General features: G+C 38.0%; 1 protein-coding gene across 13 annotated transcripts; it reads right to left on the minus strand.

Annotated features, from left to right (window-relative positions):
* Window positions 1-634: 634 nt before the first annotated feature.
* Window positions 635-17,064, minus strand: SNN (stannin). 13 transcript variants are annotated; one of them, XM_072419053.1, is made up of 5 exons: window positions 13,039-13,994; window positions 11,020-12,670; window positions 10,734-10,788; window positions 3,799-3,961; window positions 635-3,176 (listed from the first exon to the last, which is right to left on the minus strand). In XM_072419053.1, exon 5 carries the CDS (start codon window positions 3,130-3,132, stop codon window positions 2,869-2,871), a length of 264 nt encoding a protein of 87 aa, XP_072275154.1. In that variant the 5' UTR covers window positions 3,133-3,176; window positions 3,799-3,961; window positions 10,734-10,788; window positions 11,020-12,670; window positions 13,039-13,994; the 3' UTR covers window positions 635-2,868. The 13 variants fall into 13 exon arrangements, with proteins under 13 accessions (XP_072275154.1, XP_072275151.1, XP_072275153.1 ...); XM_072419050.1 differs by having other exon boundaries at window positions 10,734-10,822; XM_072419052.1 differs by lacking the exons at window positions 11,020-12,670; window positions 13,039-13,994 and adding an exon at window positions 16,871-17,064 and having other exon boundaries at window positions 10,734-10,822.
* Window positions 17,065-25,250: the final 8,186 nt, after the last annotated feature.

The raw sequence follows: 25,250 nt of genomic DNA on the forward strand, positions 1-25,250 counted from the left end.
GATAAAAGGAAACAAGCACTCAGTTCAGTTGTGTGCGGGGGTAGAGAAATTGCTAAAATGAAATGTCTGCCTAAGCTGACCAGGGGGAGAAAATGTTAGGAACTATAACTACCTTATGTCTGCAGGACCTTTGTCAGGATGACGACATTGCCCTTCTGGGCAGAATCCTATGCAACACAAAATGCCCAAAATCCCTCCGGGTACATAGGTACATAGTAGGTTAGGTTGAAAAAAGACATAAGTCCATCAAGTTCACCCACTAGGGAAATAAACATATCCCAGATATAAAACCCTATAAGACATAGTTGGTCCAGAGCAGAAAACCCCCGGGTACAATTTGTTTCAACGGGGGGAAAACATTCCTTCCTGATTCCATGAGGTAATCGGATGTTCCCTGGATCAGCAGTCTCTGTTATCTATAAATCCTTAATCCCCAGTTATATTCTGTGCTTCTAGAAATCATCCAGCTTTTTCTTAAAGCAATCTATAGTAGTTGCTGAAACTACTTGCTGAGGGAGCCGATAAAGGACAATGGCCAGTCACTAACCCAGGTAAATATTACAAAATCATACTGACTTCTGTATTCTACTTGTTATAAAACTATATATAAAACAAAATAACGAATAGGAAGAGATTCTAAACAAACTTTCCTTTATTGAAAATGTCAAACATTGCGTCCAAATATGAAGCTGCATTATTTTACACATCAGAGGTACTTTGACAAACCCCAATTTATAATAAAACAAAAAGCAGTACCTAATTCATTTCTGGACTATTCACTTCAAAGGATTCACCCAAGTTGTTGAGGGAATACCTTTGCCTTTATACAGCTTGCTCCTCCTGCTCCTTTCTGTGAGATTTTGGTGCAGTCTTCAATGGAGATCCCTCAGACCCCACCACAGGCAGAAACATTTATAGTAAAGAAACCTTTGAGGGACTAATTGTGAAACTGAATACTATGGGGAAAAATTATTCATTCGGCAAGCAAGATTTTTCACAATTTTGAACCCAATTTCATGACATTCACAGCAAAGGATCCGTCAGGTAGGTCTGCTTGGTACCAGTTCATCAAAGGGGAACTGATGATTCCAGGCTTCATTTACCTAACATACAATGGAGGAGCATTATAAAGGAGGGCCACCATTTGTCAAAATACCCACCCGGTCCATACAGGAACATGAGAAACATGGCGGATAAATGTGTTACTATACATCTCGCTTAGCATCAGATCTGGCCTACTAAAAACTATTTTCTGTGGAGTTCTACTCTGCACCAAGTCTCTGACCTATATGTAAAAAAGGAAATCTGTACTGAAAACAATATTCACTTATCGTTCACCTGAACATGCTAGCTGTTTATACTGATGTGAATATAGGACATATATATAGGACGAGCACGGTGATGTTGTGTTATTCAATCAGGTCAGCTCTTCCTGAAATATCATTTAAAAGCATAAATTATCAAGAAACCCACAGAAAACTCTATAATGTAAAGATTGGTAAAGAATGAGTAAAATACACAATAAATGGTTCAGCTATCTACGCCCTATGGCTGATCCTCCATAAATCGTTTTGTTCATTCATCTTTCTTTACTTTGTATGTATAGATTAATATCCCTTGTGTTAAAAGAAAGTCAATATAAATGAGTAAAAGGGTATTGTAACACTAAAGCTACAAACATAACAAGATTTCTTATATGAACTATACACTGAAAACATTCTAATCAAACGTATTTCTTGATTGTTTATAGCATTCTGCTGGTTGAAGATAGGAGACCAATTCAGCAATGGGCTAAATGACCACGTGGCCTCCCAGGCCCAGCTTATTTAGAACACAGCAAAGCCAGGAAATTGGAAACCATGGAGATTGTACAACGGGGTACAGAATGACCTATTTCGAGTGAATCATTCACCTCTATAAATATATAATACAGTGCATTGTAAAATTTCCTTTATGCTTCAAAGATCAGTGCACAAATCCTTGTCACTACAACAATGGCATTCACATGTTCACAAATCTTTCTTTCTGACAGATCTAGTTTCCCGGGACATTACAAGGCCATTAGACACATTTTAAACAAGTTTAGTGAATTTATAGCCTATTACAGTGGTCATTTGGCATAAAAAGCCAAAATCAATCCAACAACAGACTAGTGATTCAATTAATAGAGATGTGGTCCTGGAGGTTGGGGGGCCAATACGAAGGATAACCCCAACTATATTAAACAGTAAGAAAACATTTCATATTACCATGATATTTACACATACACAAAAACTTAGACAATTAGTTGTTGTAGTGATTAGAAAATAAATCTGCATAACTGCTCCTCTGCCATCTCCTTGCCGAGAGCCTCCAGGTACACTTTCATTATTAAGGCAAGTTACCAATCACGGGCTCCGCAGGACAAGCCGCCGCCGCTGGCAGTGTCACCACAGTTATAAATCTTAAAGCTAATTCAACAAATCCATGCATCATTCCATCAGTACAAGGAAAAGAAACCGCAAATGTAGTAGGGGTGTAGTGTTAAAGCAAATTCTCCATTTGAGTCACTGCTACTGGGAAGAGATCTTGCTGAAGATCCAATCCTTAATTTCTCCAAGAAATGAAGACAACCTAAGAAGGATGAAATGCTATTTACACACCGGTCACCACATGGGTAATTCACATTCCAGGGAAGACATTCACTGAAGCAGGATGAAGCACATTCACACAACACATGGTATGAAAACATAGGGTAAAAAAGAGAATACTGCATGCATGCAGTGTGCTCGGATGTGGACTGGTTATTGGGGAGGCAGTTCACCTCCTGACCAGGACTCGGGTCTCTTTTCACAGTAGTAGTTCTGCTTTCTTGGGTCATCATAGGACTCAGCTGTGAGACTCGGTGCCATTGGGGGTTAGCTTTGTTTTCTTCTCCACTCTAGGTGCCTTGGCAGAATACTGAACCAAAAGAAAAGGTTCTTTGGTCTCCCCTTCCCCAACAATACTCTCCTCATCCTCTGATTGGCTGAACTTCTGCAGGTGTATATAACACCAGCAACCCAGAATTAAGGCACCAAGGGCTGCGATGGCAATAAGGATGACGATTACTGTAACAACCCCTGTGGTGGGGTTATGGTCCATAATTGACATGGCCGACACTGATGTGCTCAGATACTTTCAATGTAGTCTTGAAACTGCACAAAAAGAAAAAAGATAAATCTATTTAATATTTACTATTCACACTCGTTCACAGAAATGTATTTTACTGCTTGAGGAAGAGAATGGGGCAGATTGAGGACATGTTTACTACAATGAAAGCTGCAATATCTATGTATTGTTTGTTCTTATGTTACATATAGCACATAAAAATGATATAATATATAAAAACACAAAATAACTTCTAATGCTTGCTGGTTCTGCACCGTAGGAGATAATGTCCAAGCCTGTGACTACAGAACAAAGCCCACTAGAGAGGAGACTAAGGGGATCTGAATGAGCAGGGGTACGTGCCTTTTGCCTTCCTCCACAAAATGTGCATTTAATCCTTCCCAGGTGGGAGAGGCCCTATTATAAGAGTAGTATTTTAGTACTCCTGGGTTATAGCTCTAAAATGTTCCTGATGGCATTTTCTGCACTGTTATGTAATGCAAAAGAACAATAGCTAAGTGTTTAGCGATCCAGCCTATTAGTCCCAGGGACTACAAGAATATATTCCATGGATAGATTGGGTTCCTTCAATGAATGTACTGCTAGGGACTGAAGCACATAAATTAGGATATAAGGACACAAGTCATTAGAATTCCACACATGTGTAACCTTATATAAAGTCATATGGATGTCGTGCAGAAAGACTGGCCTGCTTTGAACATTTTCTTCCATGACAGTAAATGGAAGAGTCTCGTAATCTGTTTTCTTCTTGTCTGTGAGTCTTGCTATACTGAAGCAATCCTGCTTGATGCAATACCCATCTGTGGTTTAACTGAAAAATAAAAATGTTTTTATTGCTTTACCAGTTTAGATTCATTTTATAAATGCTACTGTTCATTTACCGGTTACATTTTTTTTTCAGCTAAATGCACGGATGAAAATATATTTAAACTTTCTTATGTGCCAAAAATATTAATCTGACAATTTTCTAATGCAGATCTGTCTGTCAGATACTAAAGATATAAATAATAAATTGGTCCGGAATGGCGGGGAATAGTGAAAGAGCTGAGCTCCTCGCTCCTATTGTGCAGTGTTACTATAAAGCAGTGTTAGTTTGTGTTATTCCATATAAACATTTATTGTGCTTTCCTGTGTATGCTCCAATACTACTTTCCCCTACAAAGCTCCAACAGGTACAAGCTTGCTGATCCCACCCATAGATTCCTACCGACCAATCACCATGCAGTACTAGCTCACTCGTGGCAGGATACTGCAGAGGTGAAGCTTGCGTGTTATGCCTAACCCATCTAAGACAGGGGGGTCAAACTCAAATACACACAGAGACAAAATCCAAAACTTAGACAAAGTCCCGGGACAACCTTGCAATTTACTGAAGAAATTGGGGAAATGTTTCCTTATCATTAGATAGAAACCCTTTTCATATGGAAACCAAGAAGTTTTGCTTCTCATTCAATCTGAAACAAACTTAAATTAGAGAGACAGGCATAAAAAAAAAATTATTTTATTTAAGAAAAAATCTTCTGCCCCTTTCTCTATTTGTAGCCTTTTGAGTAAAATTTCAATGGTAAGCTTTTTGCTCAGGCTAACAATAATATTAATAATAATAATAATAATAATAATATTCTTCTATGAAATCCAACCAAGTCCATGCCTTGGGGTAACAAGGAAAATCTGAGGCGGAGTGCTGCAAATACCAGACGGGGCCAATGCCGAGCTAAATCTTATGAGTTGCCCGGCGCTGGAACTCTCTCTTCATTGAAATAGCGTCGCTACTAAACATCACGGCATTATTTGCGTCTATAAAACAGCCCAATGCGGGGCCACACATAGGCAGAGAGCCCGCTGGGCTATAGACGCGAGTGATGCCGGGAATTGTAGTAGCGCTGCTATTTCAATGCAGCTTCGGGGGCCAGCTGTAGTTCATATTTAGGATTCCTTTGGGGGCCAAAAGACATTGGGGGCCCGAGTTTGACACCCATGATCATGTTTTGCATAGTGTGGTTACAACCCATTGCAGCACTGAGCTCCCCTTATTCACCTCGATTGCTCAACCACCAAGTAATAGAGGAACCACAAGCTCTGCCATTTTGAAGTTGTTGGATTTGTCTGGCCATGGCAAGTTTCCCCTTGTCACTTAGATTCTAAGGCTTGCCCATTCCCTATTCTATACAAATCTCCTAAAATGTAAATGTTACCCAATGTTACAATAGGGACTGGCAATGCGATTAATCCCCTGCACTAAGAGCATAATTCAAGCAGCATACAGAGGGTTAAACTTTGCTAAATCTATACAGCTATATGCTATCTATATGCTATATCTATACAAGACGTACACAATATGCTATATGCTATCTATATGCTATATCTATACAAGACGTACACAATGACTGCTTACCCCAATAAAGGAATACATACATGGCACAGCAAGCTTTACCAGCTCCCATGTCTATATTCAGGGCTATATTCAGGACTATATTCACCGCATTGCCATTCACCCTTAACAGCACAGAAAAAAGTACACACACCAATGTGAATCAACACATCATATGTGAATCAACACATTATATGTGAATCCACACGTTATATGTGAATCCACACGTTTGTTACAGTACTGTTTTCAGACTGGCTGTCAGTGATAGATGAGGTTTAGCACTAAGCGGAGGAGCTTAAAACACTGTTAATAACATCAATTCCCCCCATGATAGGGTTCAGTAAGTGTTTGGTAGGAGCCGGGCTCTGTGTGACCCAAATACCAATAAAAGTGCAATGATTTCTAATTTCCCCCTATTTTTACCCAAATAAAATCAAGCAGCTTGTATCCCATGAAGACATTACATGTCCAAGGATAACACCTTTCCCCAAGGAGCAGGAGATGTCATTCAGCTGAGATTACTTGTAGGACTGTAATGTCAGATTTAAAGGAGTACCACGCTCAGAGGACACGGCAGTAGCCACATGCTCAGCACAATAACAAACATCACACAACATGCCACACAACGGGCACAAAGACGCATAAACCAAACTAAACACAACCGTTTCACATTCAATAAACATTATAAAGAACAACATTCACCATATGCTGCACAATATACCCTGCAAAATATTACCACCCTAACGGCATACTAGAAAGGCAGTCGCCAATCTCTCGGACCTCAAATAGTTACATAGTAGGTTAGGATGAAAAAAGACCTAAGTCCATCAAATTCAACTACTAGGGAAATAAACATACCCGGGTATAAAACCCTATAAGACATAGTTGGTCCAGAGGAAGGCAAAAAAAACCCGGGTACAATTTGCTTCAACAGGGAAAAAAATTCCTTTCTGATTCCATGAGGCAATTGGATCGGAGAATAGTTTCCGTGCTAATCTCTCCTCATAGCGGAGCTCCTCCATTCCTTTTATTAGTTTAGTTGCCCTTCTCTGCACTCTCTCCAATCCCACAATGTCCTTTTTGTGAACTGGGGCCCAAACCTGGACTGCATATTCCAGATGTGGTTTGACCAATGCTTTGTACAGGATTATGTCTCCATCTCTGCAGTCTATTCCTCTTTTATTACAAGAAAGTACTTTACTAGCTTTATATATTGCAGCTTGGCATTACATGCTGTTATTAAGTCTATGATCTACCAGAAGCCCCAGATCCGTCTCCATTTCTGACTCCCCCAAATGTATTCCCCCTAGACAGTATGAAGCATGCATGTTGTTACCCCCAAGTACATAACTTTACATTTATCTATATTAAATGTCATTTGCCACTTGGCTGCCCAATCACACAGTACATCCAGGTCTGCTTGTAGACCTCACAGACCACTGAATTCCTGCGGACCATATATAAGACTTTTTTTATCTTCATAATGGTGCTGACGAGGACTGTGGCGGCTCCGATTCATTGATCAGCTCACGGTTAAGTGAAGTATTACTATTGTTACGATTATCATTAGTTGCAATATCCCGGGTATTACTAAAGAAATGCTAAATATTTGTTTACTTTTTCTCACTCATTATGGGTTTATTTCATTCGAATCTAAGACCAAACAAGAAATGAAAGTTATCAAAGTCAAACTATTTGATACCATGAAATATAAGTTACAGGAAATACTTACCTAAAAGAGCATCTGAGAAATAAATAAAACAATCGGATGAGAATCGGTATTGGCGGAGCGGGGTGACTGTTATGGGTGAAACAATACTGAAGCGTACGGCTCGGCAATGGTTGGATGCCGCCATCTTTTTCCTTCTTATTCTTCTGTCTTCATGTCATGTGATCTCGCACTGCCTAGGCTTTGGATTGTAGTTGTAAAAAGAAAAGTGATCTTACTATGAATACGTTTTCAATGGTCTCCAGGCATGCGCAGAAGACTGCCGTGGCGTAGGGGAGAGGCTGAGTAGTTGTTTTTAAAAGTCATTTAACAAAAAACAAACACATTTTATCTTGTATAGAGTAAAGGGTCATCTACCCTTCTATATACAGTAAGAATTGTGGAAATAGGTTCACTTTAAGGTGTGGAACAGGGTAGGATTTCTCAAACTATTTGAAATCCACTTTTGATTTCTTAAGGTCTGGTCGTCACATCCTAAATAAATAAAATATATATCATGACCACATTGACTGTTTCAGAAAAGATTGCTTCTAAATTGTATTTAGCTTTGTGTGTTTTAACATCTTGAATAATCAAGTAGATAGATCAGTGATGTCTTTGCCTAGTTTGAGCACCCAAAATAAAACGGTTATTAATAGGAACAGAACAACGTGCATCTAAAATTAGACAGTAATATGGTGAAAATGTGATAATTGTCTCATCATAATCACATCATGGTGCAGAACACTGTCTCTCTGTTCTTGTATGAGACAATGAAGCGCTGCACAAATACAGTGACCAGAAAGAAATGAATAATCTCCTTCATATCCCATCACAGAACTTTAGATCATTGTAGGCCAACTGACTGGCTTCAGCATTTTCCCCTAAATAGAAGAATCAATGTAAATTCTGGTTAAAGAGCAGCCCCAACTTTTTTTTAGTTAGTAAGAGAGAAAGCAGAGCTCTTCTCACAATAAATTGGGTGATGCAAAATGAGAAAATGTTGTTTGGCATGCAGACTTTTTGAATATTTCTCCATTCTTTTGTAGATAAACAATGCAAACAGTGGCATCACTGAAATGAAAAGAAGTCTGGTTTTCCACATATGTATGGAATTCCACATATATAGAATAGCTGCTCCTTCACTGCATACTATAGTTTTTGTTGCCAGATGTAACGAACGGACATACAAAAAAACCTAAAACATAAAAAAACATAAAACAAAAAGGTAGCAATTTAATTATTTGTTTTGTATGGCCGCTCAATAAAATTGAACATGTTTGTAAAGCTGAAGTCGCTGATCTGTAAGGTACCTGGCCTCTGTATAAGGCCGAGGATAGTTATTGCCTCCTGAATAGCAGATGCATTATTGTTCTTTTTCTATATAAAAGTGAACATTTCTGTGTCTGTCCTACATTACACGTGTATGTCAGACTCTACATATTACAGACACAAAGTACAGCAAACTCTCACATGTACTCTTATAACATATAAATAAATATTATCATGCTTTGCATTTGCAATGAGATATGTGCTGTGCTGGTATAGGTTGTGTCCACAGTTCTAAATATGTTTTGTTCTGCTCCGTCTAGTACAGTGGTCACCAATCGGTGATCTGCCAGGAAATTTTGGTGGTCCACAGAAAAATTTGGACGTTTGCAATTTTTATGTTTTATTGATAGTAAAACAAAACAAAAAATTCAAATAAATTCTTATATTCTGAATGACAATTTTCGCCTTTATATTGCACTAAATTAAGGAACTGTACTGGAGATGGAAAAACAAGGCGCAGCGTGACGTCAGTGTCGTATTAAGTTGTATGAGGCAACCATTGCCGAGCCGTACGCTTCAGTATTGTTTCACCCATAACAGTCACCCCGCTCCACCAATACCGATTCTCATCCAATTGTTTTGTATATTTCTCAGATGTTCTTTTAGCTAAGTATGACCTGTGTATTTTCTATAACTGTTATATTTAATGGCATCAAATAGTTTCACTTTGATAACTTTCATTTCTTGTTTGCTCTTAGATTCGTAGGAAATAAACCCATAATGAGTGAGAAAAAGCAAACTAATATTTAGCATTTCTTTTCCTTTTCATCCAACATTGCAGTCTTCCAAGTAACAATGTCAGCTGAATGACATCTCCTGCTCCTTGGAGAAAGGTGTTATCCTTGGACATGTAATGTCTTCATGGGATACAAGCTGCTTGATTTTATTTTGGGTAAAAATAGGAGGAAATTAGAAATCATGCACTTTTATTGGTATTTGCTCCCTCCCCCCCCCCCCCAAAAAAAAATTAAAAATTCTGAAATAAACTCAAGATATTTACACCAAACTATAAAAGATATATAAGTCTGATTTGTATGTATGTGTAAAAGTGTGGATTGTGATTTATGAGCAGTCTTATTTTTCAGCATTGCACCCAAAAAATGATCTTTGCAAATGGTAGCATACCATTAGGTATGTGTAGATACAGACAGGGGCGCAGTCCATGAGCCTTCTTTTGCTTTTGGCTTGGGTCACACAGAGCCTGGCTACTACCAAACACTTACCCAACCCTACCTTATCATAGGGGTAATTGATTACCCCAAATAATTAAGAGCAGTTGTTACCAGTGTTTTAAGCTCCTCCGCTTAGTGCTAAGCCTCATGGTTAACCTAGTAGTTAAACTTGATGGACTTCTGTCTTTTTTTAACCTGACCCACTAAATGAAAGAGAGCTCCACAGGGATCGAGGGATATATGGAAGTAAAGGTAGGTGCCTGCCTTGTTGTTTTTACTTTAGTTCTGCTTTAAGTCACAAATCCCTGATTATTATTGGTCTTTACTATATCTTGGTGCTTAGTGAAGCAATTAGGAAAGTACAGACCCCTGAAAGTCAGAGGGCATGAACAGTGAAATGTGGGGTAAGTAAGCATTTGTGTAAAGGATAGAAACATGGCACATACCCATAAATTGTATAATGAACATAGAGCTTGCAAGGCATCAAAAATGGAACCTGGAGACCAATAAAATAACTACACGCACCTGAAATTAGACCATTCCATCACTGATTGGTTAACTCATAATAGCTCTCAAAAGCCAATTGGTGTTGGAAATTACTTGTGGATGACATTACTAAATAAAATCTTACATGTGAATTCTGAAAATGAAATGGAAATAACATTTATTTCTATTTAACCCCTTGGTAACTCTTGGTTAATCCTAAGCAGTCCTAATTAATAATTTCTTGGCTTTACACCTAAGCTACTATTCTCTATTTTTTCTTATTTCTATTGTTTATTAATTTTATTTCTCTTAAGTTCATTGAGTTCATTTTTACAACATCATAATACAAAGAATTTTTTTTTCATCTGCAGATACTTGACAATTGACTAAATTCAAGTGTGGCCTGATCCCGTTTTTTGTGATAAACCCCATTTGGGTGTTATTGACAACTGTGACCTGGACACAAATAATAAAATACACGGAAAATCTTTGTCTAAAAGTTGAATTTTCTCACCATGGATACACTTTAACGAGGATGAGGATAAAACTGCTGATACAGTCAGCATCATCTGCAAACCATTTAGAAAGCAATTACTTCTGTCACTAGAAAAAAACAACTGCATTAAATATAAATATACCACATAAAATATGAACATCCCAGCGATATCACTGAAATAAATATGCAGGTAAGATATATATCTTCTTCTGTTTGTGCTAGTGTATAGAAACATGGATGGGGAAATATTATAATACAAGCATAGTCAGCATGGAATAGCTGGAGATTATAAATGTATATATACCACAATATTCGAGGGTCTTCTGTCTGCCAATCTTGCCCCTTCCAGGCCGGCCACTGATTTGTCCCTCCTGTAATACACTCCAGCAAACAGATTGAAACAAGTATACTTGGTGGTGACCTTGTAGGATCGGTTCATGCTACAATTAGTGTCAATGACCAATTAGTCTAACATGTAGTCCTATCAAGGTGCTGTCATAGGAAACAGGAATGAGTCATATCCTGACATTTGTAATCTCTGCCATTCATTTATTCATGGCTGACAATGAAAATCACAGAAAATGCCTCCACTGAAATCACTGATAGCGTTCACATGCGTTTTCCCACATTTACTGCGTGTTTTGATTGTTGCAAGCAGCGTTATAGATAAACCCATTAACGTGCCTCAAGGAAACGTCCTGGTGGAGATTAGCCCATTGCAATGTATAGGAATTTCAAAAATGGGCTTTAACAGGTTAAAAGCTGGGGAAATGTCCGTTGCTCCAGAAGTTTTGGAATGTCTAGGCTCCAAAAACATTTATTTTTTGTTTGCTTTGTTTGTGATTAGCTGACAGTGAGGATTTTTTACAGTAACGGACTAATAATATGTTCAGACAAACATCTGTCCTAATTGCATTTATTAAAAAAATGTACCTGTTCCAACTTACATAGAAACTCAACCTAAGAACAAACCTACAGTCCCTACCTCGTATGTAACCCGGGGACTACCTGTATAGCAGCGCTCTAGCGTTCTCAGTTATTGATGGGTTAAAGTACTTTGGCATTAAAGGCAAAAATCTGTAACTAATAATGTTGTGCTTGCCCTTTACAAATAACATTGCAATCAATGTTATTCATGGCCAACTCATGGCCAGATGAGGGGTAAATTTCTTAGTTCAATTTAGCAGCCCAAATCCCATTAAGGTTAATGGTGGGCAAATATTGCTAAAGAGTATTCATTTTACAGGCTATAGTCATACTACTATGTGAAAATGAAGAGATCTTACTGCTGGCGCTATTTTTTAGAATCATATGTTAAAGATTAAACATTATATGCTAATATGTATCAAACCCAGTAAAATATACACGATAATTTGAAATAAAACATGTAAATGAGACTGCGCCATGTAAATACCAAACATATCAAGCCACAATATGGCAAGTGATAACTCAATCACTGATTCTCAATATTTTTGTCATCAAGCCATAAGATTATTGCTTTCACATTGACATGTGGTCTGACACCTTCTTTTCTTACTTATGTGTTTTAAACGATTTTAAACCTAATTGCTTTTACAATTGGGGGTATTGCATAGTGAAGGTGTCAGGTTCTCTTTAATGAGATCTGATTTTTTCCTGCACAGCTGAAAATGCAAAGAAATGATTTGATTGCTCACACAAAGTTTGCACAGGCCTGTCATAAGGCGGATTTGATCTAAGAAGTGCTCACAGCGGAGCTTTTCTTAAGGTTCAATCTACATTGGTGAGGAATTGGGTATGCAATCTCATTATCAGTTTTACCGGTCCTGGGACCCCTAACAAGCTGCATGCCTAGGAAGTACAGAAAGTTGTCCATTACTTCCATGGTCTTAGCAGTAACTGATCGGATCGCCGCTATATAACGCTGATAATGCTGTGCTGGCTGAAGGGGTACAAACCCCCGCTTACTATATACCCTGTTTCCCCGAAAATAAGACCTACCCCGAAAGTAAGACCTAGCACTATTTTGTAAACCTGCCCTAATATAAGACCTACCCCGAAAATAAGACCTACCCCGAAAGTAAGACCTAGCACTATTTTGTAAACCTGCCCTAATATAAGACCTACCCCGAAAATAAGACCTAGGAGAAAAAGAAAATAAAAGCATAGAGTGATCAGAAGGGGACAATCAATGGAACATGAGTGATCATAAGTGACTTTCAACAATAAATGTGTACTGTAGTCTTCTTCATGGAAAAAGAAGACATCCCCTGAAAATAAGACCTAGTGTGTTTTTGGGAGCCAAAAAAAAATATAAGACAGTGTCTTATTTTCGGGGAAACACGGTATATATATATTTATTTATACTATATACTATATACCGTGTGGGGAGAATACGTCCATGGCACAATGCAATTATCACACTACCTCCCATGTACCGTGCTGTACAAGGTGTCCATAATTCCACTCAGGAATGATTCTCCATCCAGGTTCCTCTAACACAGGGTACAAAAGGAACATTTTATGTTTTATAGCTTCTTATTCTAAGTTTACTTTACTTGGGCAGTCACAAGTAATGAAAGTGACTTGTTTATTTGAGAGACATTTATTAATTGTATTTATTGATTTCCAGACATCATTTCTCTCAATCCTCTCTAGTATATTGATCATTGCATGACTTTGTGGTTTACTAGATATAATAAATTCTGTGCTTAACATACTCCCGCCGTCTGATATCTTCCTGTAGAAATTCTGTATTACGTTATTATGCCTACTAAATGTAGACCTTTTACACAATTACAACTATATCATATTAATGATATCTCACAATGACTTTATATTTGATATTTACAATTCCTACATGTTGGCGCTCTGGTTCTTTTATTTTACATTGAAAGGATTCCATGGAATCAGGCTACAACTAGGAGAACTGCAATACTGTTACCCTCATCTGACTAGTATAAAGCTTTTGTGAACAAGGCCTCCACATGGATTCAAGTAACAAAGCGACATGGTTTAAAATCCTCATTGGACTGAAAATTGCTCACTTTTTAGGAATGGGGATACACACCTTGGCGTGTTCCTTGTGTGAGTTCTCCTCCATGCATGTTGCAACACGGTGTTAAAAAACCTAATATAATGTAACGTAATAATACAATATTCAATGAGAAATGGGGTGCATGGTTTCCTGTATAAAGGCCACATCTATCATAGGAAGGGCAGCTTCCCCAGCCCAGGCACAATGGCCCTGATTCTTCATCAGTGAAGCTGGGTGATCCAGCAAACCTGGAATAGATTTCTCAAAAGTAATTTGCTATTTGTTAGGAAATGTTTTCAATCCTGAATCAGATCTATTCCAGGTTTGCTGGATCACCCAGCTTCACTGATGAAAGTGTATTCTTTCTAGCCTTGGAGAGCTTTAATAAATTAGGCCTAGTGACCCAATGACTTTCATTCATGGCACATGTATTTTGTAAACCGCAGCATTGCTTTAGGTGGTTTCCACATTTCTGATTGGCCTAAGAAGATATCATACAGGTGGAGGCAAAGCGTGTGTGTACCCTCCAGCAATATGTATCATGTGCTGATAAAAGGACAGCTACGATTGTGACACAAACAAATGAAATTGAAGATTCTGTGTGAAGTTACAATCATTCTTGCGGTTTGTCACTTGGCAGGACAATCCTCTGTACTTCCATGTACTTCCATGTCTTCCATGCCCCAGACATTCATTAGATGTGTAGCACGGCACAAAGCTAGGGAACGCAGCAATACGCAAAACTCCAGGCAAACAGATCCGAAAATGTTTAACAAAACAAAAATGACATTTTATTTATGGATGGATGGCGGCCGCTCAGAAGCCAGTGGGAAATTCAGCGCTCTAGATGACATAATTCATTGAACGTATTTTACCTTGTTCCCTCTTCTCCCAAACAAAGGAGCTTGTATGTCCTGCTATTTCCAGCTGTTACACATGAAGGTGTGACCTGTTAGGAGGACATGAAGGGACCTTATAGACGGGGACAAAGCGAAATGAGTTCTATGCCTGGACTTCAGCTGAACTCTGAATCTCCTCTCTGGCTCCTCACCAAGCAGCATCATTCTACATTTTTCTTTATAGATTATGAAACAAAATTCAGAGCGTAACTGATTATACAAGAAATAAACCTTTTCTGATACAACACAGCCAATGTTCCAATAATAAAACACAAAGGATTTATACAATGGTGTACAGATATTCAGCAGTAACACGATGATTTCCTTACAGCGACAATAACTACTTATTATATGTTATTATACTTATTATTATTGTACTTATTATATGTTATTATACTTATTATTAGATATTGTACTTATTATATGTTATTATACTTATTATTAGATATTGTACTTATTATTACTTATTAGTTCTTGTACTTTGTATTACTTATTGTTATTATATGTTATTGTACTTATTATTATGTATTGTACTTATTATTAGGTATTGTACTTATTATTAGATATTGTACTTGTTATATGTTATTGTACTTATTATTAGTTCTTGTACTTATTATTCGGTATTGTACTTATTATATGTTATTGTACTTATTATTAGGTATTGTACTTATTATTAGTTCTTGTACTTATTATATGTTATTATACTTATTATTATTGTACTTAATATTTGTTATTGTATTTATTAGTTCTTGTACTTATTAGTTATTGTACTTTTTATTACTTATTGTACTTATTATATGTTATAGTACTTATTATGTTATTGTACTTATTATTAGGTATTATACTTATTATTAGTTATTGTACTTATTATTAGTTCTTGTACTTATTATATGTTATTGTACTTATTATTACTTATTGTACTTATTATTAGGTATTGTACTTATTATATGTTCTTGTACTTATTGTTAGTTCTTGTACTTATTATTAGTGGACTAGTTGTACCCTGGGGTAGTAATTTATGGGCAGAACCTATTGGGATGACAGGTGATGTTCCGGGTAGACAATACTCTCTCACATTTCTTCATTGTATGTGACATGGGCTCACCATCTCCTAATGATCAGTGATTGATCTTATCATTGTCCATATTCCAAACAAGGAATTGTGAATACGGGGCCCCGGCAGCTGCGGAATTCTGCCCCTGAACACGTCTATATGAACAAAGAACGATTAGTCATTGTCAGCATTTTCTGAGGATTCTCCTCCTTCCTAAACAATATACCCAAATTCCAATATCACATGACTGGCAGAAGGATTGCCGATATCCCTACAGAATGTAACCAGGAAATCCCGACCGTTCACCATACCTGGACAACTCGCCCCATAAACAACAGATAAACGTAAAGCCTAATCACACCTTCATGCTAAATAAGCCAAAAACAGGTCCATGTCTGATAGATCATTGTATTTCTAAAGCAAGGTACACACGTACACACAGAAATGTCACACAGCAATAGGCTTTGCTTATTCCAGATTGGACTCTTGGACATCCTCGGAGAGATCACTGCTTCCAAACAATGGGCAAGCATGCTAGCGGCAGACAGGCTTTGCACTAATGCTGCGACTGCTTTACAGAACCCCTTTTGTGTCATCCCTTGGATTGTAACACCGGGATCAGAACCTTTTAGTCATGTGACTGCAATTCCTAAACGCTGGAAATATCGGTCAGATGAGGATCCTTGCTTTGTAATTGGATTGCTGCATACAATGTTCCCGCTGTGATCCTGACCAGCTATAACTGCATTACAGGGACAGCTTTATTTACAAAACAGAAGTCCACTTTGGACGGTTACCTGGATCACCCAGGTTCACTGATTAAAGTGTAACCCCTCCAGCCAATCAAGGCTGGTATTATACACGGGCTTCCTGTATATGGAAAGCCATGGCTACAGACACAAGGACTGGGTACCATGACAGGCCTGACAGGAGCAGCCACAGTCACCGGCAGAGTGCAGCTCCTCCATGGGCAATAAGGTGCAGGTCATGTGACGGTGACACATATTATGGGGACACCCGGAAATGAAGCATCATTCCCAAGCTGCCTCAGGGCCCCCTGCACAGTATTATACCCATACCGTGTGCCCAGCATTGCCGGGGAAGGGGCACTGCAATGGGGAAGACGCTTCACCTCAGCTTAGCAGTGTCAGGCTGTCATTACACACAAATAATAAGGTCGGCTCACCACGGCTGTCCTCCCGGTACCGAGCTGTCTTCCCGGTTTTTCCCCCGGTACCGAGCCGTCCTCCCGGTACCGAGCTGTCTTCCCGGTTTTTCCCCCGGTACCGAGCCGTCCTCCCGGTTGTCCTCCCGGCCGCCCGTCAGCAGAATGCCATCCTCCCAGCACACCACAGCCCTGCCCGCAACCTCATTTGCATAACGGTACCCCTTACTTATAGCTTTTGGTGACGCTCGCAGAAGCTTGCGACCAATGGAAGCTCTACAATTGAGACTAACATAGCAACAGCTGGAGGGAGGAGGGAACGTAGCAACAAGGGGGAGAGGGATGATGCGCATGTCTGTAGGGGAATGTAATGTCTGGAGATTAAAGTTTACCTAAACTCACAATCTTCACTTTTTCAACTCTTTTATGTGGGGTAAAAAGTCTGTCCGTTTTTTTTAATGCAACACTCCTCAAGTTCAATGCCAATTTTGTATCTCATTGTTTAAAAGCCGTATTACTCCTAAACTATGTCTTAAAAAGAAACTAAACCCAAAACAGCAAAAAAAAATCAAAAAATACGCTTACCTTCAATCCGCAGGGCAGTCCGACCGCTCCAGGGTGTGCAGCATGGGCTCCCGCGTCATCCCAACATCCGTGCGCCGCCATCTTCGCCATTTTCCTGTTCTTCCTACATCACCTGACCCAGGTGCGAGATCCCATGACAAAGTAAAAAAAAAAAACTTGCCGATTGCACTGCGCATGCGTGAGAACATCCAATGTTTCTTTTGGCATACAATGGCTGAGATGCTGGGCCATGCGCAGAAAGAGCGTCCATGAGTCTCCCGCCATGCGTGACGTCGGTATCCCCGGAAGCTTTGAGCTCCCATTCATTCTCCACCGCCTAGGCCATCAAGATTCGGGGGGCAGTGCCGCACACAAGGGTCTTACACTAAAAAATAAACCAAACACACAGAAGTTTTACTTAACATAAAAGAGTTGTCTAAAAACAAGTGAAAATTGTGAATTTAGGTACGCTTTAGGCAACAGTTGGATCTGTACAGCAAAACGTCCGTCTGCTCCTTCTGTGAATCACAAACATGCGCTGACGCTTTTCTCTTCCTGGGGAAAAAATGCGAATCTCACACATGTGCAGTGATATTATAATAAAGAGGACAAAATCAATTCATTTTTAATTACATGCTGAGGTGAAAAGGTCAGAAGGTGAAAGTGCAGTAATGGAATTAGTGACAAATAGAAGAGGCTTTATATAAATGAGAATGAGTTTATTAGTAACCAAATGGGCCTAATGAACAAATTATACGTATACTATATGAATAATGGAGGGTACATACCATGGGTGAAATACACTTAAGGGTACCTTTTGGGATCTGTACCATTATTGGATGAAACTGGGGCTACACTGCCCCCTATTGTACAGATCTTCAACTACCCAATAAGTACACCTAAGTGTATTTCACCCATGGTACGTACCCTCCATTATTCACATAGTATTCATATTAGCCAAACATTAGATTTACGTTGAAATTTCTTCCATCATTTTTCGTGATGTACATTATACAATTATCTTTATTATTTTTCATGTATTATTCACCTCATACAATTACCATTACTATGCATTAGGATGTTGCTTTTTCAACAATGTTGGATTTCATGTTTTTGTATATGTTACCATTAATTTTTTCTTTATATAATGTTTTATATACATACAGACCGTTAAGCTTGTGAACTACCATATCCCTGAGGAAGCCTGTTCTTGGCGAAACGCGTCGGATTCTATTCAGCCTAAACACGGTCCCTCTCATTCCTTTGCTCAATTGATTTGTTGTTAGGAGCATGTATGCATAGTTCCCAATGAACCCATATCCTGTGTAATGTTAAACAGGTATTGAGTATTTATTTGCATGCATATTTGTTTCACTTAATGTGCCTAAATACATGAGCAATTCCTTAAATCAAGTTGTGAGCCGCAAACCTCTTTTCTTTCCCTCTCTTTACTTTTTTACTGTTTTTTTTTGCCCATCTACTGCAGCCTAGATCACCTGGCCTTGCACCTCCATAGTGCAAGATTTGGTGACGTAGGCGGAAGAGGGGGAAAAAAGTGTCCGGTGCTTCCTCCACGTCGGGAAAAACGTGCAGCAGGACATCTCCAGCGGGATCGAGGGATCTACGAAAGTGAAGGTGGGGGTTTTTGTTTATTTTTTTTAGTTTATATTCACTTTAGCTTAGTAAATACGGTGAAGCTCTACTGACCCCTGTCATTCAATCATGTTTAATCAAAAAACTATTTTTTTCCCTCATGATTGGTTATTTTTTGCAAGGTAAATTTTGATCACATTCACTAAGGTAATTGAACTATTCCATGCGGATTAATAAATCACTTTGCTTACTGAACCTAAAATTTTGTTATTAAATTTACCTCTTAGCACCGAGCCTTGCATGGGCAGCCTAATGTACAGCTGAGATAAATGAGTGGCACATTCATTCAAGTCACCGCAGCCAATCAGGACAGCTAAAGACTTGGAAGATGGCAGCAAGGGAGCTGCTTTGTTGGAGTACTTTTTTTTTTTAATAGTAATAATAATATAATTTCCTGTACTTACAAAAGAGTACTGGATGCTGAGCATTAAACTGGTCCTTCATACCACTTTAACCATTTTTGATCGACTTAGAACTGAGTGGACTTACGTGGACACATGTCTGCTTGCTGTATACCATCTCATTGCTAAGCAGGTCATTCTGGCCCCCGGTAAACCAACGTCCCACTGGGTTCATATTGATCCCTGCAATTTTATGATACTGTTCTGTTCATTTCCTCCATAAGGAGAAAGATCTGATCATATTGCGGTATTACAGATTCCAACACATTGCAATGTGACTTAACTCTTACTTACTCAGTTGACCCCTAAATTATAAATAAACTGTTAAAAGGGTCTGATAGAAGGGGTCCCCCACAAAACGTATCACGATATTTCAAGGTATCAAGGAGCATATCACACTTCAATGTTATATGCTATAAAAAGAGTTAAAGCAGATCTAAACCTAGTCCATGAAACCCAGAATCTATGTTCCAGCCACAGACACCGCCATCTTGCTTTTTTCTGCATTTTACAGACAATCTTTAGCTTTCTTGATGGGCCGTGCAAGGATGAGGTATTGTGGGAGACAAGGTGATGCACCTTAGCGTGTTCCTTTTATTCCATTATTAGTTCATTTTTGGATGCTTTGCCTGTCCATAAAAACAAAAGCTTTGGCTATCCTGCCATTGACCCCTCAATTTTATTTTTTGTGACCAAACAGGTGTTCAATATACAATCCAAAGTGAAAGTCTAACAACATTTTACCATGATGTGTTCAATGATCACCTTCATTGGAATGATTAAACTGGGCTATGTTTAGACAGTTTTCATATACCATATTTTTCGGACCATAGGACGCGCTCCCCCCCCCAAAAAAAAAGTGTTTCTGTGTGAAGGCTTCATGTAACAGTGGGGGTTGGGGAGAGAGGCAGAAAGAACAGGAGGAGGGCAGTTTGAGGTGAGCAGTTATTTTTCTTGTACAGCACGTCATTCTCCTATGACAGGTGAACTGTAGCTTTCCTGTCACTTTAGTCTTGTAGTGCAATATCTGTGCTATGTGCCATGTGCAATTTGTTGGTGCGATGTGCTATGTGCAAGGTGCTATATGCAATGTGTAATGTGCAATGTATCTGTGCAGTGTGCAATCTCTCTCTCATTAAATATTATTCTGCTATATTTTTTAATAAATATTTATTTTTACAATTTGGTTCAGAACATTTTTTTTTCTTGTTTTCCTCCTCCAAAACCTGGGTGCGTCTTATGGTAAGGTGAGTCTTATGGTCCGAAAAATACAGTAGATTGTTTGAAAACAAATTAATCAACGCCAAAGGAGGCATAAGTAGGGCTATTTTATCTAAAGTAATTGGGTTTTAGCAAGGGATTGGATTTCGATTGTGAATCACTCTCCTTAAAGGAAGATTCTTGTACATACATTTACCTTTTTGACTTTATAGGGAACAGGTGAAATATTGTGTGTCACATCCATATCATTTCAGTAATATCGAATGGAAATGACCTAATGGATTTTAAAGGCGCATATTCTTTTTTCAAGTTAAAAAATCTAATTTATTAAATTGGTAAAAAATATAGCTTGCGTAGTAAGCACAGATACATCATATAATTCAAGTATTGTCAGATTTTCAACACATTTTGTAGAATGTGCTTCTTCAGGAATTGCAATTCCTATGCATCTTAATTCAGATTGTATACTTTACATATGTGAGTGTAAAATCTGAATTAAGATGCACTGGTCCCACTCCTGAAGAAACAGATTTGGCAAAATGCGTTGAAATTCTGGTAATGGTTTCCTCATTAGGATAATTACCTCTTTCTTATTTTCCTGGTGACCGTCCGAATTTAAGTGTTCAGAAATCCAAACAGTTACACTTGTTAACAGAGTGATAGTAAGGAATTATCTGTTCCATAAAGGTAAAGCTCCCTAAGAAACAGATTGCAAAAAATAAACCAATGTTTTGGTTTTTTTTTTTTACCATGCCCTACTATATGCAACACATCAAATATTTGACTGTATATGCACTTCATAAATTTTAAGGTTTGCCAGGATTTTAAGGATTTCCAGAATACCATGGGTTTGAATGCAACCTTCTGGCTGAATATATAAATATATACTATAATACTAAACCATAAATACCTATACCTATATACTGTATATTTTGAATAATGAAGAATATTAATTTTGCTGGTGAACATTCAAGATAAAGTAGTTGAAGTGTACTTTAAGCCAAACAATTTTTTATAGTTTTGGAAACAATGAATATAGGTTAAAACCCTGTTGAGTCACCACCTTTCTTATAAAATGTTGTCAGAAGAATATGAAGTGAGGTTAAATCTTTTTTTCTGACCCCTGGAGAGATGGGATGTTTTCAAAAACATTTTAGCTATCCCTTTACTTCAGCATACCCACTTCCTAACACAAATCTCTCATCAGCCAATCACATGGCAGCATCTCAATGCGTAGAAACTTGTAGGTCAAGACAACCCACTGAAGTTTAAACTCACAAAGAGCATCTAAATAGGGAAGAAACGGGATTTAAAGCAGAACTTTCATTACAAAAAAATTGGCACTTACTGAGGGATGTGCAGAAGGAGCAGCCCGAAGCCACCCGGGATACGTGACGTACAGTTATGTATGCCAGGAGGCTCTGGGTCCCCTTCCCCCCGCCATGTTGTTAAGGACAGAAGGAAATACATTTTTTCATTTTATATTATCCAGTTAATCAGCTTTTTATATATTGTTAAAATTGTCATGAAAGGTCTGCTTTAGGTGACTATGAACATGGAATGGGTGTTGGTGTAATATACAATAAAAATCTTCCGAAAATCCGAAAAAGTTAGTTTAAATTTCTGCATTAGTGTAGGAAATAGTGAACATCAAACAGAGAAAGTTCAACTAACCACTATAGATGGAGCCTGGACTTAAAAAGAAAGTAAACTCAAACCTCACCCAAAACAAACAAAACCTCCAAGAGCCTCCCAGGGATGTGACGTAGGTACCCCAGGAGGCTTTTCGTCTAGGCGATTGTGAATTGGGGGGCGGTGCTTCACCCCTTTTTTTAAAAAAAGGTGTTGCACTTAAAAAAAAACAAACAAACAGAATTTCTACCTTACATAAAAGGCTTGTCTACCCTTTTATGTAAAGTGAAAATTCTGAGTTTAGGTACGCTTTAATTTAAATTGACCGAGGTTTTTCCTGCTCCATCAAAAATGAAATAGCTTTGACTGCTGTTCTACCTTTGTTGTCAAAACTAAATCAGCTGAAATCTGGTGAACTATGAAGGTCACCATTGCTGAGTTACCTAGAGCAAGAAAAATAACATTGAACCACACATTCTAATGAACTCCCATCCCATCGCTTTATGCTGCAACAGCAGATGGTAATGTTTTATTCCAGATTCCCTGGTGAATGTTACAAATAGCTCTGTTGGTTTTACAGTGTCTGTTTATGTTGATGATTCTTTTCAAGCTCAAACTTCCTAATAATTCCTAATAATTTTGGTTAAATGATGCAGTGTGATTTCTTTAAATGCAATGTATAAAAAGACCAAAGCTTCATAGAATTCTGAATAAAATTTAGCCTTCTAATAAAAGAATTCTGCATGTGTTTTATAATATAATTGCACACTCTTTACCTAAAATAGTTCTCTCCACTGATCTTCACTATATAGTAACAGAGTAACATAAAAAACAAGTTTAATGACCTAAATGTTCTATATTTGTAATAATAAGAGAGAACAGAACTAATTATGAGGTCTATCTATAAATCTGTTATTCCGATATTCACCAAACATTCTCTGTTGGAGAATCTTCCAGGTCCATTTGTTTTTAATGATAAAGGTTACTGTTTGGTGAATGTCATTTCTACTGTTTTATATAGACCCCATAGCTTCAACATTACTGAATAAATACATACATGTATTAACATACAAGTTTAAGGTAGTCATTTTACATTCACAAGCAGAATTCCGTCACATATTTTTTTGGCAAGAGCAAGAGTCTTAAAATCCTGGAATGCCCTCCCTTATGTTACTAGACGTCTTGGCAAAAGGATTTGCCTTTTCAGTGCTGGCAGCTCTGATTCCCATGGCAGGGGTAAGCTTGGGGCACAGATTGTAGGGGGGTTTAATTTAAAGTGAAAGATTATATTTAATATTCGTGTTAATTATTAAGAGTTAATTTGTAGGTTTATGTTTATGTAAATCCCAATCACAAGCTTCTTTTGTTTGCTATCTTCAGTAATTAGGAGCTGTCCTGTGTCCTTTGCACACTTCCTTTGTTATTATAATCAGCCTGATATATTAAAGCTATCCAAGGCTGGAGAGGATACACTTTCATCATTGAAACTGGGTGATCCAGCAAATTTGGAATGGATTTCTTCAAAGTCATTTTTGGCGTTTTGCTAGTAAATGTTTCAAATCCTGGACCAGATCCATTCCAGGGTTGCTGGATCATCCAGATTCACTAATGAAAGTGTATCTTCTTCAGCCTTGGAAAGCTTTAATAAATCTTAATATTTCTGTTCTTATTATGGACTACAAAACCACTAGTGTCTTTGCTTTAAAGATACATTATGGGAAGGTTTTTGTAGTCATATATATCTGGTATGGATGAAATCACTTAGTCCAAAACTGGGCATACAGGTTACAAATTAATTTCTATATCCTGTAATTCTATTTTAGGTTCTATTTATGTAATTTCAACCTAAACTTCCATAGATCACCATTAGTTTGCCTCTATTTAGACATTCCCTTACACTGTGGACTCTAGTTTTAAAACAGGGAGTCTGATATTCCCTCAAACATTCCCCATTGGGAACCAATTACTGCCACTGAAACACATAGACCTGTAGGATTTTCACCAGGGAATGTTCGAGGGAATTAGTCTATGTCTATGTTTGTGGACTAGAAAGAATGTAACATCCCTTTTTAATGTACAGCGCTGTGTAATATGTTGGCGCTATATAAATCCTGTTTATTAATATTTAATATTAATAATAATACCTAGAGTATTTAATAGATAGTATTCCAATATATATCTACGGTATTTAGCAAAGTAAGAGTGAATAATGATCACAAAATGAATCAAGTAGTTATAATGGCCACAAAGCAAACACAGACAGTAAAAATGTTAGTGTCATAAAGGTCAGCAAAGAAATACCTCCTTACATTAGTGGTCAATAAAAAAAATTCTACAATGGTGGTAAGTGGAGAGAAGCTCCTTTACAATGTAAGTGGAGAGAAGCTCCTTTACAATGGTGGTAAGTGTAAAGAAGCTCCTTTACAATGGTGGTAAGTGGAGAGAAGCTCCTTTACAATGGCGGTAAGTGGAGAGAAGCTCCTTTACAATGGTGGTAAGTGGAGAGAAGCTCCTTTACAATGGTGGCAAGTGGAGAGAAGCCCTGTTTCATTGGTGATCAGAAGAGAAAAGATCTTTTTCTTTGGTCGGTCAGAGGAGACAAGCTGCCTTACATTGGTAGTTATTGGAGAAAGGCACTCTTATTTTGGTATAGAAATTCTCTCTTACATTGGGGTCAATGGAGAAAAGTTTCCCTTCATTGGTGGTCTTTTTTATATATTGGTGGTTAGTGGGTACATTGGTGGTCCGTGGAGAAAAGCTGTATTACATTGGATGTCAGTGGAGAAAGGTTTACTTACATAGGTGATCGGTAGAGAAATGCTATTTTACATTGGTGATCAAGAGAGAATTTTTTTTACATTGGTGGGCAGTAAAAAAATACTCTCTAGCATTAGTAGACTGTTGGAAAATGGTTGGTAGAGCACAATTGC

This window comes from Pyxicephalus adspersus, chromosome 7 (assembly GCF_032062135.1).
Source record: "Pyxicephalus adspersus chromosome 7, UCB_Pads_2.0, whole genome shotgun sequence".
NCBI classification, from domain to species: domain Eukaryota; kingdom Metazoa; phylum Chordata; class Amphibia; order Anura; family Pyxicephalidae; genus Pyxicephalus; species Pyxicephalus adspersus.